The 19,060-nt window shown below is 45.2% G+C and overlaps 1 protein-coding gene across 6 annotated transcripts in view; it reads left to right on the top strand.

Annotated features, from left to right (window-relative positions):
• RhoGAPp190 (Rho GTPase-activating protein 190) overlaps positions 1-19,060 on the top strand; it is a 105,445-nt gene that overhangs the window by 59,144 nt on the left and 27,241 nt on the right. For 4 of the 6 annotated variants that reach the window (XM_055064195.2, XM_055064194.2, XM_050168188.3 and 1 more), the window contains exons 12-16: positions 242-346; positions 7,111-7,146; positions 9,536-9,657; positions 14,208-14,351; positions 15,634-15,742. In XM_055064195.2, the coding sequence (XP_054920170.2) occupies positions 242-346; positions 7,111-7,146; positions 9,536-9,657; positions 14,208-14,351; positions 15,634-15,742 (516 nt within the window). The remainder of the gene's footprint in view (positions 1-241; positions 347-7,110; positions 7,147-9,535; positions 9,658-14,207; positions 14,352-15,633; positions 15,743-19,060) is intronic. The other 2 variants (XM_055064192.2, XM_055064193.2) reach the window with 2 other exon arrangements.

The raw sequence follows: 19,060 nt of genomic DNA, 5'->3' as shown, positions 1-19,060 counted from the left end.
AAGCTTTCGTTGCATGGTAGGTGTCGGGCTGCCGGACCAAAGGGTAACTCTTTCCTTTGTTCCTGCCACTCCTGCCTTCTGGGAAGTGTGCTTCTCTGCCTGATGTGGTTCTTCGGCTTGCTTCGTTTGCGGAATGGCACTGTGTGTTGCACCGTGATGGCGTTGTTGTTGCCTTGGAGATGAGCCTGAGCCTGCATCTCTCTGTCTTTCCCCTCTCTCTCCCCCTCTTGCCTGTGAGCAGCCAGCTGTGACTTCCTGCAGGGGGTGTATCCTCCACCCCCCGAACCGGCGCCGCCGGACTTTTCCGCCTCGGCCCGGCTTCCGAAAGGCCCCTCCATCTCTTCAGGTCTTTCTTTCTCTCTCTCTTTTTCATATCTGCCACTGCAGATCTTTCATACTTTTTCCACTGCTCATTTTTGGCAGCTGTTTCTTGCCCTTTTTCTTTTTCTTTTTTCTTCATCCTACAAAGTAGGCCTACTGGTTTGCATAGTTCACAGGGTTTCCTAAAAGTAGTATAGGGAACTCTGGCACTGCGATCGTTCTGCGACCACAGGACGTTTCCATGGAGATCATGGAAACTATGGGTAGTAATGTATAGCCTTAATAGAATGAACACAGATATAATAAAGACAATGTGAGCTATTTCTTGCCAATATTGACATGTAACGAATATATGCTTGCACAGATATTGGATGTAACTAAGGTACTTTTGTGATTGGTGCAGCTCAACAAGGTTTGACTGCACAAGGATTTTTCTAACCTTCATGCTCGTAGCTTATGGCATTATTGGTTAAGCTTTCTCAATGCTTTCTAAATTTCTAGGAAACCATATTTCTCTCTGTGCATGAAGGCAATAACTTTCCACGAGCATGCATAGCCATTACAAGATGTTGCTTTCGGAACACAATACCTTGCTGTAAATGATCAATTTGCAAAGTCACAAAGCCCTTTGAATCCAGGACAAAGTTTAGGCAGACCCACATGCTACCCACGATTCCCGTGCTGGCTGACCCACGATACTCGCAGCTCCTGTTGGCACTAACACTGGAGATCACTCTACGTAGTAACTTTTGTTGAGAAACTCTAAGGCTGAGTCAAGGACTGCCTGCACTGCGTTCAGAGAAAGCTTCCACCAGTAGGGTGTTGCAGTCTTGCGGTGACTGTTCCTGCTTCTTGGGTCTTTGATAGCACCTTTATTTAAAGTGCACCCAATGTCCATTATTTCAAACTTGGTCATATTGATTTCACTGTTTTGAACACGTGCATAAGATTTTAGTGGTGCACCCTGAAGGGTCGAGTTCGAAAGGCGGTTCAGTATTTTCAGCATATATGAAACGTATAATGCCACCAAGTTGGCCGAGAGTTTCAGCATTTTCTCTACACTTTTAGTGCATTGAAGAGTTCATGCAAGTTCACCATTTGTATCACGGATTTCTTCTTTTTCTTCTTTTTTGGTACTCTGTGCCACTTCATTTTGAGCTGCACCTAACATCAGCATTAATTGCTGAAGACTTGGAGCACCCTTTCTGTTCTATCTACCACCAAAACCTGCTTATAATATGGCAGGAAATCTTGAACAGAAAGATTTTGTCCATGTGTAATGTGACCAGACGCATTTATGCGAAACCCATGTGGCACGTTTTCGTCTGCATATTGCTTGGGCCAAACTTCGTAGGTCCTTATTACATTTTGTTTCTATGCATTTTGATCTGAGGCATAAAGGCCTTTGCAACGACATCAGCTTTGTAATGGCACATGCAACGGAAGAATGTTTCAGGACATTCTGTATTTAGATACTGCGTCAACAGATATCGCTAGCAACACAGGTTTTTGTGTTTCTGTTTCGGTATTTCGTTAGAATGGTAGCGCCAAGATGTATATATACATGCTAAATCTTTTTATTGACTGCGCGCAACTTCATGCAGGCTTTCTTCGTTTTGATCGTTAAGTGCACAGATAAATTTTGAGCACACCTTGGGCATTAGCTTAGGCACTGCATTGACCTACATGCTACGTTTGATGAACGTCTGCCTGTAAAGCCTGCCTGCATTAGCTCTCACTCCGCAGCCGTTGATAACTGCCTTCGTGACAAAAAGGGCAGCCCTTGGGCAACTCTACTTGCTGATCATTCTTTTGAGCCATGCGAAGCATACAACTCAAAGTGGGAAACATGCACAAGTGCTTGTGGTGCCTCCCGTTACTTGTGCGTTGTCTGCTTCGTGCCATTGAAAAAATGCACAGCAAATTGCACTAATCAGCCCAGAAATAACTCCCATTAAACTACACACTCAGCCTTTTCCTTCCTACGAAGGCAAAGCTTTTGGGGCTGAACTCCTCTAGGCAACAGAGGACACAGCACTGCATAGGTGCAAATTTAACAAGCGGGCATTTATTGCTGCTTCTGTTAAATAAGGCCAGCTCATCTGACACATACCTTTGTGGCAGGATGGGCTATGTTTGACTGTACTCACTACAAGATTATTTTAGCCATGGTGTTTCAGCGGGTGGATGAATCAGTAACCAAAACTAACAGTTCACTTTCAAAAACACAGGGTGTCTACCAACCGGGAGAACCGAGAAAACCGGAATTCTCAGGGATTTTGAGTAGTCTGGAAAAACTCAGGGAATTTCTGCTTCTGTCAGGCAAAATTAGCTGTAGTTTTATTGAAAGGGTCGAAAGTCGCGGTAATGCTGGCTCGAGTAGCAGACAGGAATCATAATGAATCGTCTTTGACGCCCTGTCGTCGGCTGGAGGAGTTGCCAGTGTACAGTCAATGACCGACTTTCCGGATTCCCGATAGTTTGGACGGCTTCGCGGCACCACCACGTACCCCATAGAGTCAATGTATCAGAACATCTGAAATTTCGGATGCAGGAACTCTTCACCATCCGATTTTCGAGACGTTTTGCCGTGACCGCAGGTCCGAAACGGCATTAATCAAAGCCGCCACCGCTGCCATTTTGATTACCTCGCAGTTACGAACCGGCGCTCTCGCACGCAGATCCGCTGGCAGCTGTAACGACCACTGCGGCAACGCTAGGCCTAGCTGCTTCGACATTCGCTATGAAGCTTCTTGCTCTTGGGTGCCGTGCTTTTTATTGAAAGAATTTGCTGGTGTCAGCAATGGCACGGACTCCGCCTTTGTGGTCCTTGTGATTGGCTTAGAAGCTTGGAAAGCACGGTGCGTTGCACAAAGCCGGTTCCTGAAAGTCAGCTTCGCCTCTGTACAGAAATGCTACTTGGTGAAGCATATAAAAAGTATTGCAGTGAAGCATAACAAGCATGGGGAGGGGCTATTTCCACTAGGCACAGTATGTATGCCTAATTATACACGCGTGCACCCGGTATGACCTGTCACAGTACCAGTACCGATTCGCCTAATACGTGTACCGATAGGCCTTCAGATCGTTTTCGAATGTGCCTTTGGCGGTTTGAGCCCTTAAGGGCAGTAAATGACACGCATTTATTTTTTCCAACTGGGCGACATTTCAAACGTTTTCGCGGCCCCTAGGGAGTTCGAAATTTCGGACGTGGACTGTGCAACTGACCAAGAAGATGCTTCAAATGTTCCATGGGGCGAACGAGTGACGGAAGGAGGACAAGAACAGAAAGGACCTACGCAGTGAGGAATGAACGGGAAAGGAAGCGTGGTGCCGCCACTTTGAAGGAGCTTGAGCTCAAAAAACTAAGTGTTGGCTGATGTCAAGATGCAGGTCCCTCATCCAAACCAAAATAGACTCTTTAAAGCAGTGAAACATAACGCTGAGACATCGTGCACGGGGGCTGAGAGTATATCACGACAGTTGAGGTTGACTTCCGAGCTGTTGAGATAAAATCTCAATTGTGACAAATTTCGGGCATCATACCACTGAGCTTGCTATCAGTTGATAGAAATAGCTCATATTCGAAAATATTTGCTTCTGTATGCATCTCCTTTTTATTCGTATTTGAGAATGTCCGACTCGATTTGCAATTTTTTTTCGAAGAAGTTTTATTTGCTGTGCATATTACTAACCCCTCCATTCTATTCTCTTTGTGAATAACATAAACACTGCTCCTTAGTATTCAAATTAGATTGAGTCGTTTTTATTTAAAAAAATGTTTCATATGCTTGCTAGAGAGTGACAGCATCGAGCGATATGGTTTCAGCCCGTCTTGACATAAAACATAGTTCTGTGTCACTCAGGGAATTTTGCAAAAACACTCAAGGAAAACTTGGAAAGCTCGGAGAATTTGGAAATGCCAACTTGGTAGACACCCTGAAACACTGACGATTTCTTAGTAGTCTCAACAGCCAAATGGCACTCAAAGAAACAAGTCAGTTTGTGAACATAAGTGATGCTGCAAATTATGTAGTATTCTTACATTGCAAACAGGGATAATGCCTGGTAAATGAAGCAGTGAACCATGTGTCAACCATTGTTCATTGCCTCTTTGATATGGATGGAATTGTCACAGTAAAGTGCAAGTAACCAAAAGAGATTTTAAGAATTGGTTAGCGCCTGTAAAATGGGGGTATTTCACGAGACATCGGGGGCATTACAGCTTGATATTTTCTAGCAAATTTGACGCAGGCGCAGATGCTGGGGATAGGGAATCAGTGAGTTACCGGGTTGAGGTATTAGCCGCTCTGGAAGGTGCGCTCTCTGGCCATCATTGGCCCTTGCCCCATAGAAGCCCGTATATCACGATCACTTTGGAACACCTTGTAGGTTCTGGGTTAGTTGCTTAGCTCCAGCAAAGGAATGCAGTGTGTGAGAGATAAACAGGGGCGCCATGGACGAGGTCTTTGCATCCACGGGATTCCGTGTTATATTTACTTAGGCAACATTTGGGCTTTTGACACAGGCTGCGCATTGCCAAAACATTGGTAGCATACCTGGTTGGCGTTCATCAATGCTGTGCAAGGCTCTGCATGTCGTATCTGTGTACGAGTAAATTTTCACACATACAGCCCACCCGTGCCAAGTAACCTGCCCCCATTTACAGCACTTGGAAAATAAATATTTAAATATGTGCTTATGACTTGCACTATAAGTGCAAACAACAGCATTCCTAATAGTACAAAAGCAAGCAGGCTCCATTATCAACACAAAGTAGCCTTCTAGAAACAATATTGTTTTGTATGAGCAGTCATGACAGTTTCCATCTCTCCACTCTGTTTATTGACCCTTCATCAGGCTTGCACATTGCCAAGAGACAAGCGCGACACATAGATCACGCGGTGGCAATCGTGTCTAGAAAGTATGAAGCAGCAGCATGGTGCTAAAACAGCTAACATTTGAAACAGAAGTTGATGCACTCTTTTTCTTGAGGCACTGTGCTTTCAGCCGCAAAGTCAAGGTCACACACACACAAATGCCTCTGCATAAGACGCACTGCCCGCAGTGTCACTGATCACGGCACGTGACCTTGCCCAATGCACAATGTACTACACTGCCACTGCGAGCGCGGTGTGCAGCAAAAAAACGGAAATGAAAGAAAGAAAGAAAAAGGAGACAGGGCTCCTGACGTACTATACATGGCAGGGTTCCATGGCTCCAGTACGGGAATGGGTGAAGGAAAGGAAGGAATGTTGCTTGCAGGCGCTATTCGAGGCAGAAGGAGAGTGTGTCTACATTGGCAGTCAAGGTTGCCTCCTGGCACCATGGCAAAACGACATTTCAATTTTTCCTGTCTCCATTAATAATGAACCAAATAAAAAAATTATTGTGGTAAGGGGCTCCGCAAAAGGCACCCTGCAACTTGCAGCGTGTAACGAAAACTTACAATTGGGCCTCGTTGGGGGTTGTTTAAGTACTGCGTGACTTCGTGTCAATGCAGAGTGCACTTATGTGCAAATTCTTCTTTCAAGTTTGACTTCATGGCAACGCACTTTATGTTGCCATGATGTCGCACAGTAAAGGCAGTCTTTGCACACAAAGTGCACCCCAGTTCACACTTCAGTTTCTTGAATTTCTACTGTCAGTTTTCGGTTGAAAATCCTGTAAGTTTTTTCATATCAGCTTTCAATTGGTGTCACACAACGTCTTTGCCATCCTCACTTTTTGCAGCATCACTTTAGTACGGCCACTGGGCTGCTGTTCCCCTTTGGCTCGGCTTGACCCACACCCCACTTTCTACTTGGAAGGCCAACTGCAACAAAATTTCAGTTTGGCTATATTGGTTGTAAATGAGTAGTATACATACTATCAAAGCAATGTGGGCAAAGTTGCACTCCTGGTAATTTTCTGCTTTTTGTTATTAACAGCCCTTAAATAGCATGTAAGCAGATGAAGCAGTCATCTGGTGGCTAGTGGATGACTAGTGGCTAGTGGAACTGGACTGGTGGCTAGTGGAATCCTGGCCTGGTGGCCAGGATTCTAAGCATGCCATGAGTGCCACTGATCTCAGAGATCACATTCAGGTGCTTTTCATATCCCCCCCCCCCCCCCCCCCCCATAAAGAAAGATCCATTAATGCTTGTTGGAAATGAAATAAAACCTGAAATGGTGAGAAATTAATTTAATATTAAGTGAAGAAAAATGGAAAGGTTAGACGTCTTTATGAAAAGGTAGGTCTCTTTACGGCCTGCCTTTCATGACATGAGGTTTCATTTGTGCGAAGGGGCGTGCCAAAGTTGTACGGCAGGAAAGAATGGTACACGAGCAGGAAGGACGCTCATGACATGAAGTTTCATGAGTTTCACCAAAAAAGCATTTATTCTTGCGAGGTTTTCGTGACGCCTACCCTTGTGTATCTCAAATATAAAATTTTGCACAGAGGCTGCTTTATGTCTACACCATCTGAAACTAACCTTTCTGTGCAGTCTGAAATTCCATTGCACTTGACCTTTACATTTCTTTAGTTTTTGGTGCGGGTACGTGTGTGCAGAAATGCAGTGAGTTTTCCAATATCGTCGTAATACTTGTGAATGCTGTGCATCTTTACGTTCCTCTGTCTTTCGCTACGTTGCTTTGGCCATGGCCATTGGGGTCTCTGTTCTCTTCTGACTTGGCCGTGCTGTGCTTCTTGCCAAAATGGGGCGGTGGCATGTGTGCTTTGGCGCTTCTGTGGCCGTGGTTCTGACTGTGTGCCCCCTTCCCATGTTTGCGTGCATGCTGCCGCAGAGGCTGGATCTCAGGAGTCCTTGGGCATGGATACAGGTGATGCAGTTCACGTTGGCGTTTGCTTTGTGTCACATGCGGTGTCTCTCGCTGCTGGCTTGGTCTCTGTGTTGTACACAGTGTGTCAATTGTGAAAGGAAACGCGACATTTTCATCTAAACCAATTATTATTTTCTTGTTCCTGCTCTTAATTAAAAAAAAAAAGAAAACTGTGTGTATCCCATGTGCGGTGGAAATCGAACGTAACACTTTTGATGGCTTCAATCACACTCAAAAGGGGGGTGCTGCTTTCATTCTCGCTTATTTATTGTAATATCCTTGGTGTGGTGACTGGCTGATGGAGGGTCCGAAAACATGATTGCACTGGACTGGAATGCTCTCAATCAGGACTTTCAGCTTGTCCATATAGCTTGTTACCTTCACGGAATACTGAGTTACTGGAGACATGGATGGCATGGCAGTAAGAACTCCAATAGCAACATCTTGTGACATTTTGTCCAACCATGAGTTAAGCATTTTTGCGTTTTGTACATGCGTTCTTGACTAAGAAAAAAAAAAAAGAACTGCATGTTAATGATTGTGTTGCTGTCAACACATTACGCCAGTAGCTAAGTAGAATATCGTTTGTTTCAGCAATATTAGGTTTGTGTCCTCTAATAATAATCTCACAGTTCTCCATGTTCTTATCCAATGTACCTGCGATAGAAGCAGAGAGGAAAAAGTATTTTCCTTCTGCATATCACAAAAACATACCTCTTCACCCGTCATTCTTTTCTTAGCAATGAAACACTTCTAATCTGAATATAGTCTTAGATTTCTCAGCTGAAACCGACACACTGAAAATAATTTGGCCAGGCGATTTTTACATGTGATTAACAACGCTTATATTCAAGGGCCCTCTTGAAGCTATAGTGTCGCTGTTATGTTTTGTTGTGTCATATGTTTTTAACGATAACCAGTTGCCGTAGCCCCCATTCGTAACTAATCAGTGTCATTATTTTAGTACCTATATGTTTAACGCCATTTACAACGACAGTTTTAGGCCCATTTACAGCTATGCCACATCTGCTATGAGGAATTCATTATCCACGCCATCCACAATACATATTTAACATTGCCACTTGTCATGGCACTCTTTGGCCATACCTGGCCCTTGTGCCATAGAACAGCACATTACCCGCCGTGGTTGTTCAGAGGCAATGGTGTTGGGCTGCTGAGCACGAGGTCGCGTGATCGAATCCCGGCCACGGTGGCTGCATTTCGATGGGGGCTAAATGCGAAAACACCCGCGTACTTAGATTTAGGTGCACGTTAAAGAACCCCAGGTGGTCGAAATTTCCGGAGTCCTCCACTACGGCATGCCTCATAATCAGAAAGGGGTTTTGGCACGTAAAACCCATAATTTAATTTAATTTAAGAACACCACATCGTCGCTGTCATCATCTATTTAAACCCTGCACCACAAGATGTCGCCTGTCTCTCTCTGGTAACCCAATATTCTACGAAATGTAATACATATAAGGACAAGCTTATGCTGTGAAATGATAGCCACCTGAGATGGCGACTTCATAGTCACCGCATGACGTTTCTCCGACCAATAATGCTGCCCAAGTTTTAGGGCTTAAAGGGATAAATTGTGCCTATCAAAGCTTTCTCTGCGAGTTCTTCTACCTGTTTAATTTGTGGAAAAGCCTGCTAACGGTTCCAAAGTATGCTCGATTCGGCAGGTTCACCAAAAACAAGAAATACAATGGTTTTCACCAGAAACAAACTAGCTTGTGTAAAAGTCCTTTAAAGCATTAAAATGGGATGCAGCTATTAAAGGAAGACAAAGAGGATGTTGCACAATAAGAACTCGGCACTGTTCAGCGTTCGGTGCCCAAGCATTCCCCCGATAGAACATTCGCCCTACTTGGATAGTACTTGGCCATCTTGAAATAATGGCTAACAAGATGGCCGACTTCCTTGGCGTTAACTGACCGAGTAGTTGAAACTACAGTGACTGGAAACTTGATAGGCGTAATGTTAAGAGCCAACAAGACAACAGTATGGATAATAAAGAATTGGACGTAGCTAATATTCTAGCATTGAGATTAAGTAGTAGTTGGGCTCATCAAGTAATGCATAGGGCAGATAAACATTGGTTTATTAGTGTAACAGAACGGGTGCCAAGGGAAATGGAAATGCACTTGTGGACAGCAGGGGATAAGGTGGTGTGATAAGATTAGGAAATGTGTAAGCATAGGATGGGAATCGGCTGATGCAAGACAAGGGTTACTGGGAACCAAGACCTTTGTCCTACAGTGGGCACAAAATAGGTCGGTGATGATGAGTTGTAGTTGTTATGTTCTAACCAAGGTGTTCTTGCACCGCTCTCAAGGATGCAGAAGGACCTCAGCACAAACACAAATTCGTAATCCTCCCATAGGTGGTGGTGTCTGGGCAGATCCCTTTCCCTATGCGGGACGAGGTGACGAGTGGCCAGCGCCAGAGCTCTACTACCAGAGGACGGGCTCCAAGCAGGCCCCGCCGCTCAAGCCCAAGCCCAAGGTGGGTGCCCTGATAAGTCTGCCATGGTTCCAGCTAGTGCCGATATGTTCGTGGAGGTTACCTGCTTGTGTGCATGGGAGATTTCTGTGCATTGTGAAGTCGAAGTAGTAAATTTCAGGGAATGTTCTCGAATGTCATGCCAGTAATGGCCGCTATTTCTTTTGCTAGCTTTGTCGCTGTTAGGATTAACGACGGTGTGGCACATGCGGCACTTCCAGCCGCCTCTGCTTGCAAGTGTGGATGCACCCTGATGTTCACTGTCCTCCTCACACCTAGTGCCAACCCGTGCTCGGGGCACCTGTGCATCTGTTGCCTTCCACACAACAGTTACCGTATTCATTTGAATCTGACGCACACTTCTTTTCCAATAAAATGAGTCCAAAAATTCTGTGCGCATTAGAATCGAGTACGACCCTAAATCTGCATTACCATATCGTCATTGGCATTTCAATATGGCCGCCTCACGCGTGCTTCGAGCCCAGCTGCCGTAGCCTCTTCCATGTACTGTAGTACGTGTGCTTAGGTTAGTTAGTTCACTGTCTGTCTTCCCGATTTCTGCATTTGCTCTATCAGCATAGAAGTACCGACTGCGAAGGCATGGTGAGTTCATCACAATGCTTCAATTAAAAGGAAAGTGATCATGTGCGCAGAGACAGACGGAAATCGGGGGGTATCACGGGCTTTCGGAGTTCCCGAAACTTGCTTGCGGGACTGGCTCAAACAGAAGGAGAGCCATTCTACTCCGGTGGCTGTTGTGTACAGTGCGGTCGCGATACCCCTATCTTGAAACCTATCTGCAATGGGGACAAAGTCTACGCGTCTAGGCGCACCATGCTGTGTTCTCGTCGCTTATCCGTGTTAAAGTGAGAGGCACCACAAAGGTCAATTCGCTCTCTCCTGCTACTGACTTCCTCACTCCAGCATTTTGATAGCGAGTTTCTGCGGCCATCAATCGAGTGAGACATGTTCATGTTTGCTTGTGCATGGGTGACACCATGCCTGTTAACTCTTTCTGTACCACACCCATTGGGCATTGTTCGCCCGCTAACCATGGTTTGAAATGGAGCTTTCGAGACCTTCCAGGCCACTCACGGACACACTGCTCCATCGGATGTGAAGGAGGAGAGCTATATTTTTGTCTGCTAAGCAGTTAGCGTTTTTACCCCAGGCAGGGATCTTTGAACGCGCTCCGAAGTTTTCGCGATTGTCAAGGTAGAGAACAAAAATGGCCGCCCGCTATCGATGGTTTGAAACGCCGCTTTCGAGGCCTTTCGTGTCGCTCACGGACACTCTTCACCATAGGACACGAAGGAGCAGAAGTATATTTTTGTTTTCTAAGCAGTGTGCTTTTTCTCTGCCAGGCGTTAATTTTTGAACACACTCCGAAGTTTCGCAATCGTCAAAGTAGAAAGCAAAAATGGCCACCTCTGGAAACGGCACTCACTCTTTGATAGATCACAGATCTCGCGATTCCACTGCGTCTGCGGCTGATTTTGTCGATGGATCGAGCAGCAGCAAGCCTGAGTAAGGATGCTGCCTTTTCATTGGACTCTCAGAGTGACGACGACGCAAGCCAGTCTGGAGCATCAGCAGCCGCAGCCCGGCACGCCAAACTGCAGTGCTTGCACTTAAATTTGGTAGTGGAATACCCGTTCAGAGAAAAATATGGAATTTTTCGGAGATGATGTCTGTTAGATGGCAATACATTTTGTAAGACTCATACTTGTTTTTACATATTTTTTTAAATAGATAAAAGCGTGTCTTTACAAACTTTGTTCACTTTTATCTCACAATCTTGATTCTGGCAATGTATATATCTTTTTTATGGCATACATCTCGTTAATAAAACTTTATGTGTGGAAAATGCATTCATTCTGCTTTTTCTTCATGTATTACACAATATATTGAGTGCAGTAGTTCTTTCATAAAAAAGAAAGAACTGGCATAACATAGAAGAAACACCTATTTTCCCCATGGCAGGGAAAGTGTTAATTTAGTTAGTAAGCGAATGTTACAAGTTTATAATGCAAATAAAATTGCTATCCTTACGTCATATAGCTTTCTGCTAATTTGCTATCGCAACCGATGCTTCACCTTTTGGGCGAAACTGACTTTTTTTTTCTTAATTGCAAATCTGTTTTTCAAAATCAGGTAAAGTTGTATGTATTTCTGCATAAAGGAATGAGGCGCACGGTACTGTAAAGGACTTTTCTTTTTTTAGGTTACGGCAAACGGGTGCGCGTTACAGTTAATAGTTTTATTCATTTATTTAAAATAATTGTAACATTTTTTTTGCCACGGAAAACTGGTTTGCATTACAATCTAGGGCAGGTTAGAATTGTGCAAATACGGTATTTGCCTTCTTTTCACACTGCATACGTAAAGGAAAAAATATAGCCACATTTTATTGCCTAGGTCATGGTAGTACTATGCAAAGAAATTGGTTCAGTTATTCACTGAGGACCAGATCTTTAGGATGCGGAGAATTGCATATTTGCTTGCTGACGCTTTATTTGTGAAACAATCCGTGATCGTAAGGGGCTGTCTGCTCTTGAGGAACACTTGAGATGCAGCAGCACATAGTGCATCGATAGATTTAAACACTTCTTCAGCACTTGGCTCTTGTGCGAACACTTCTGCAGCTTAAGAAGCCCATGTCCACCGAGTTTGAACGTATGTCGAGCCTGGGCATGCCTGCTGAATAAATTCATTGGAGCTGTCGCACGCAAAATTCGTTGCTGATCTAATTGCATTGTTGTTTGTGATGCGTGCACATGTCATCTGCCAAAAGGCTACAAATGTCCACTTTACTGTAGAAATTGATGAAGTCGTTTTACTAAAGAAGTACCGTATCTTTCCGCATATCACCCGCCATCGCATATCACCTGCATGGCAAATTACAACAGCCTGGAAAGAAAAAAGAAGTTTGGGCGTACAGTCCGCAGAAATAACTGCATACAACGTCCACATCTTTGCAAAAACAGTCTCTTTGCGGATGCACGACCTGTTCACGTATCTTTGGCCAGTGGCTCTGTTCCGCCCCTCTTCGGCGATGCTGATTGTTCGAACTCTGGACTGGTGGCAGCCTGTATTAACGAGACAAAAGTACAGCATAGAAGACCCAAGCTTATCCCTCACTTGAGAATCTAAAGAAAACGCGATAAGAAAAAGGAAAAGTGAGTGTGGTACATGCACACTTGGGTTGTCAGGTGTTCTGGCAAACTCGGCGTTGAAGCACTGATAACCTTCAGCTTCAGCTGCACTGTAAAGAATAGCCGGTGAGCACAGCCCAACGTGATTCGAGTTCCAGTTTGCCGACGCCTTATTCACTATTCGCTAACTACTAAACGCTACACGGCAACCCCAAAAGAGGAGGAGAATGGGCAGCTATGAAGGAAGGGGGAACGGAGCCTGAACATGCAGGGGTACGGTGAGGGTGGGTTTTCCATAGAAGACAAAAACTGAATGGCGGAGAACCTTGCCTTGAGGTGCAGCTTCACAGCAGTGCGCACCATGCTGCTTTGAAATGTGGCTTCATTGCAGCATACACCATGCTGCAATGACAATGTCAATTTCTTGGATGGTGTCAATGCCTGTACCATCTGAATAAGCTCCTTGCAGCACATTACTCCATCAGCGCTTTGTTTGTGTGTTTGATTTTTGTATGTGTGCCTCCAAGTACAGCTCCTGTGCATTTGTTCAGCCATGTGAGTGGCATCAAAAAAAGGATGGGTAATTGGAAGTTTTTGTTCATGCTAAATTGCCATAGCTAAGAAATTTCTCATTAGCGTTTGGCGACAACTCTTATTACATGTCAGAACAGTCAGGGTGTTCCACTTAGAGCCAGGCTTACTCGGTGGTGTTGGCCTTCCTTAGTCAAATTTTTGTGTATCGAGCGGTGCCCATAAATTATTTCAGCATGTGAAATGAACAAAAAAAATGACATCCATGGTCGTCAGCTCTGTGGGCTTTTCAAAAAAGGCTCAGCTTGACTTACATTACAAGATGTGAAAGTTTCAGAGTTGAAAGTAGTCTCCTGTGGGGTTCCTTGTCAGCTGCAGCTGTAGCTGCAACAACTAGAGGCCATTCCTAATTTCTGTCTGCTTCACCAGCATGTAACACTGACACAGAGGACAGCATTCCATATTTATTCTCAACACATTGCATTCGGTTAAACTTTAGGCATAAGTTTTCTTGCATATATTGAATGCTCAGATGTATTAAGTTCATCACACGCCTTTGTTGAGATATAATGATTGGTGCACCATATTCGTCGCAAGTTTCTCCAGTTGTGAGGAGAAGAGAGCAGCAGCGATTTCATGGACAGTCAATAGGTGGCGGCACTGTGTGTGCCAGGGTTTCTGCACTGAACGTGGGATGGTGCCTGGTGTGAGGAGGACAGTGGGAGAGGGGGGAGCCAAGGGAATAAAATGTGGCTGTATGTGCAGGTCAGCTGTCACTGTCATTCATCATAACGCTATAGCAGCTATACATGCAATAACATGCGTACTGCGCAAGTTTTGTGAGTGAACTATCGCTTCCTCTGACAGCAGGGCCACCACCAGCAGCAGCCGGGCAAACTGAACCTGCGGCAGTTCGACCACCTGACGGAGGCCATCAGCCGACTGCAGCTGTCCGGGCCGGGTCATAAGCCTCCCCTGGCACTACCAGACGAGGACGCTCCTTTACCACAGGTTTGTGCGGATCTGGCCGTCATCGCTTTGATGCAGTTTCTCGCCTTCATTTAGTGTACTTGTTGGCTGACGGTCCTCGTGCAGACCGTTCTTCGAAGGCATATTGGAGTGAAAGGGATGACGTTCAAAAGGCGCAGTCATTGGACACCTTCTGTACCACCTTTGAGTGTCCCTTTGAAGAACCCCAATACTGTATTTACTCGCATAATGATTGCACTTCTTTGTAAAAAAAAATTTTTTTTAAATTGACGCGAATTCAGGGGTGTGATCATTACGCGTTAAATTTGCCGCGAAAGAAAAAAAAAAATTTTTTTTCATCCCGCATTTGCTGCGGGATGACAACAGGTCAACAAGCAGGTGGCTGCCGCTGAACAGTGCGGGATGCTAAAACAAAAATGGCCGCCGGAGGAGCAAGCCAAATGCACCAAACGCAATTATTTTTTCTTCTCATGAGTACATTATGTGCATTGAAGCAGTTTCTTTCGTATCAGTAATGAATAATATCGTAAATATCGGCAGGCTTGCGACAAAAACGTAGCCATGTCCACTTTGAGGGGACAGAAACAGAGATGGGCACGCTTAGCTGCCAGTGACATCGAAACACATGGCGGGCATGCTGCAGAAACTGCGGCATTTGTCTTCACTACTATCCTAATACTGCATGTTTCCGCTAAGGGTGGGCGAATATCTTAGCTGCGTTACAAGCGTCGGCGTATGAATAGGGTACACTGCTAACGTATCAGTGTAAACGTGGTCACTATCGTTGTCGCTTGTGGTTTGTTGTGTGCCCACGAGTGCAGGTGTGAAGAATCGAAAGGCACCTTCTTTGTTGTTCTTTACCAAAACCATTATGAAGCCTACAAATAATAAAGCCAAGGTAAGGTTAGTTGTAGCTTTTTTTTTTTTTTCATGGAAGTGCAGAAAGTGATAAAAGGAATAAAATGGGGCATTTGCTTAAGAATGTTTGGTGCGTGCAGACCGCTTGGTATGTCTTGAAGAGTCGTTGGCGTAGCATTCGAGAGATGCTAAGTGCGATCATCATTCGCTAGACTTGACACACGACATATCGCTGCGTCAAGTTCGGGGCGCAATCATTACACGGGAAAGAAAAAGAATTGAATTTTGACGACAAAATTCAGGGGTGCGATCATTATGTGAATAAGTACGGTAGTCAAAATGAGACCTATAGCTGTATTCTGTGACGTGCCCCTTGTAGTCCATGTGTTGCCTTGAGCCTTCAGATGCCATTGGTGGTTGCAACAAGCGTTGTACACGTGTGCAGGATGCGGTGTACGGTGGTGGAGTGGAACGAGCGGGTCTTCTGCTGCCGGAGGGCAAACACCGTGTCCGTTCCCTGGCACGCCGACATGCCAGTCGAGAGCACGACAAAGGTCAGTGAGCACCATATGGCCAAGAGTTGGGGTGCCAGTTTACTATGTGCTGGTGTTGTATTTCTTATTGGTAAGTTACTTCAAAATTTTCACAACGCTTCTCCGAGCCCAAAAATCTGGTCGGCAACTGTGGTCCTGGTTTCCAGAAAATTACAGCCGAAATTGAACATTCAGAATAGGGAAAAAAAATGTTACACATGGTTAGTGCTGCCCAGCAAACATCAAAAAGACATACTCAGAAATGTTGATTAACTTATGCGCATGAGATTGCACAATGAAATGCAATGAAATGGCAATGCAAAGTATTCTAACTGCTCAAAATGAACATTGTGAGGCTAGCATGCCTATTTGCATAAACCGTAAAGGGCCTTAAGGGGGGACGCGGGTCTTGAAACGGCAAAAAATCACAAAAAAGCCGATTTTCGGAAAAGTGCATTTTCGCTGCATTCAAGTGCATTCAAGAATCCCTCCGCGAAATCTAGAAGCTAAATTTAATCGGAAAATAATAAAAAATCGCGCATAAAGGGGCCAGGGTGAACGCGAAATCAGCAAAATCTGGTCAAAAATGTTCAAACTTCGCGCCGTCGCCATTTGCGAACGCGGTGGCCGATGGCCGCCATCTTGCGCTTGTTTTGAAGCTGTTTTCTTTGTGCGCATTTTGCGCCAGTTCAAAATGGCGTCGGCGAAGGGAAACCGACGCTATCGCGTCATTTCTGAAGGATGCGTCCGTGCCGCCGATTGGCCAAAGCGCGCACACCCCCCGCGCGCCTCGCTCCTATTGGTGCGGCGCTCTTTGGCGCGCGCTCGACCGCTCTCGCGTTTCGCTACGTTTGTTTATCTCTGGTTTCATCGCGCCGCTGTCTACGTTTGTTCAGCCGCTTGCTTCGCGACGACGTTTGATAAGGTGCTCGGATGGCTGGAAAAGATCGTCGTCTCAAGGCTACTATGCGTCAAGCGGCTGTGGAATGCGCGACGGAAGGCGGCTAGGCCTGACATACTCGCCGAGTTGCCGGTCTGCCTGGACATACTACCCGATCGAGTTCCGAGCTGCAAACCGGCACGTCTAGCGTCAACACTTCGTCCACCCACGCCACGCGTGTTGGCACAGATCGTGCAGGCACCGTTTCCTTCACGACTGAAGAAAGTAGCGAGCACCGGAAAATGTGCCTGGCGTCGCAGTCGGCAATGGAACGAAAGTTCACGCTGCTGGGTGTCGACACGAGAGAGGACGTCAACGACAGCGGAACTGAATTTGCAATCGTGGATTTATCCGTCGTACAAGAGTTCCTTGCACTCGTGCTGTGTCCCGGGTGCGGCTAGATAGTGGTGATGCTTTCAATGACCCCGCCAAGGACTACGGGCACTCGGCAGTGTTCTGACAATGTTCTGTCGTCACAATGCTGCGAGAGCAAAGGGTGAGCCTGAACCTAGGCACCACTACAACTTGCCAGAACATGTGGCAGAAGCAATGCTGCCTGTATATACGCGGCTATCTGAAAAATCCCTGCTCCAGAGATACCAGCGAGGCAGGACACAGAATTCGAATGAGAGCCTTCACTCAATGATTACTCAGGTACAGGTACAGCATTCACTCAGGTACAGCATGCATCTCTCTTTGCCGTGCAAGCTGCTGTTGGGGAAGCTGTCCTACGCTTCAACACTGGGAACCTGATTGCGTCCACTGCAGTTCTACAGCAGCTACACATGAATATTCCTGGCACTGCATCTCAGCGAGCAAAGGAGAAAGACTGCCATCGAAGATGCTAACTCCAGCAAGAAGCGAGAAGCCTCTTTGAGCGCAAGGAAGCTAGCCAAAAAGCGGCATAAAGATAGGATGCATCCAGATTATGCCCCTGGTGTATTTCCTTGAGATTTTATTGGTATGTTCTCAATAAAGATATTGCAGAATGTTTTTCCTTGATTTCTCAAAACAACAATTCTGACAGACTTCCAATTTTGGAGGTAAAATAGCTTCTGTCCTATTTGAGCTATCAGCATAATTTTTTTTTTGCCAGAAAGAGAAATGTATGCAGTAAGCAATATGCACCTTTTCAAAGCAGTACTCTTCTCAAAAAGTTTTTGAAATGGGTCACATGCTTGACATGTCAAGATGGCGTTTTTTTCTCACAACTTTGATGAGCTCTAACTCTTGCTCAGATTAGCCTAGAACATTAATTAATACCTTATGGCACTCCCTGAACATTCTAGATAGTCTTTATACTCAAATTACTGTGTTAAGGTTTTTTGGGTAGATGCTAATTTTCCTCCAAACAAAGGACCCAGCTTATACAATGCTTTTAGAGTATAACAGAAACTACTTATCCTATGGCGAAATTAATTATATTTTTAGAATCTGCATATTAAAATACACAAAGTGTGAAAATTTCGTTCAGATCTGTCCACAAATAAAAAAGTAGTATTTCAAGTGTAGCCTCCCCCCTTAAACGAAGCTGCAATGTGCTTTGTTCACAAATCCATGCCAAATCGTAAAAAAAAAAATTCATGAAACACCTACGATTCTCACAGTAATTGAGCTGTTCGTAACTTCAATATCAGATTTTATGGTCACAACCACACTGTTGTGGTCAGTGTGACACAAGACTGGTTGTGTCTTGAATTACTGCAGAGAGAAGCAGGTGGGAATGTGGGTATGTTCACGGTGGTGCTTCATATTTAAGCCAGCTCATATCCAGCTCAGTGATGCTCCACTAGCCATGAAGTGACACTTTTCTAGACGGATTTTATTACTGACTGGTGTGTGTTAAGAACATAAAAAATGAATTCTTGTTTAAGGGGGGACGCGGGGATCAGATCGCGAAAATCGCAAAAAAGATCGATTTTTGGCAATGACGCGTTTCGGTATCTGCAATGCCTAATCTACATTGTATCAATATGGTTTGACTGAAAACGCACTAAAAGTGCCAGAAAAAAATTAATTTATCAGTGCGTAGGGCGAGAAAACAGCTTTAAATCGCGTAAAATCACCGCAGTTCGCGGAGCCCTAACTCGTCTTTCCCGCCACCGAACGCCGCCATCTTGGTATCGTTCGAACGCTCGAAGTTTCGCCATTCCGTTTCTGAATTCTTCGGTCGTCGCCATCTTGTAACAAACGCACAAACACAAAAGAAGCGCGGGTCTACTGAAGGCGGTCACACGGGCCCTGCGATGAAAGCGGGCCTCCGATTGGTTGCCGTACTGAAAGGCGTCTCGCCATTGGTTGCTGCTGCAGCAGCGGGCAAGCTGGCAACCACAGCGGACGGCAGTTGTCTGCTTTGAAAACCACGCCGGCGTCGTTCTTCGCTTGACACTCGCAGAATT

Source organism: Dermacentor andersoni, chromosome 11 (genome assembly GCF_023375885.2).
Source record: "Dermacentor andersoni chromosome 11, qqDerAnde1_hic_scaffold, whole genome shotgun sequence".
Lineage (NCBI taxonomy): Eukaryota > Metazoa > Arthropoda > Arachnida > Ixodida > Ixodidae > Dermacentor > Dermacentor andersoni.
This window is presented reverse-complemented; position numbering and strand designations above follow the sequence as displayed.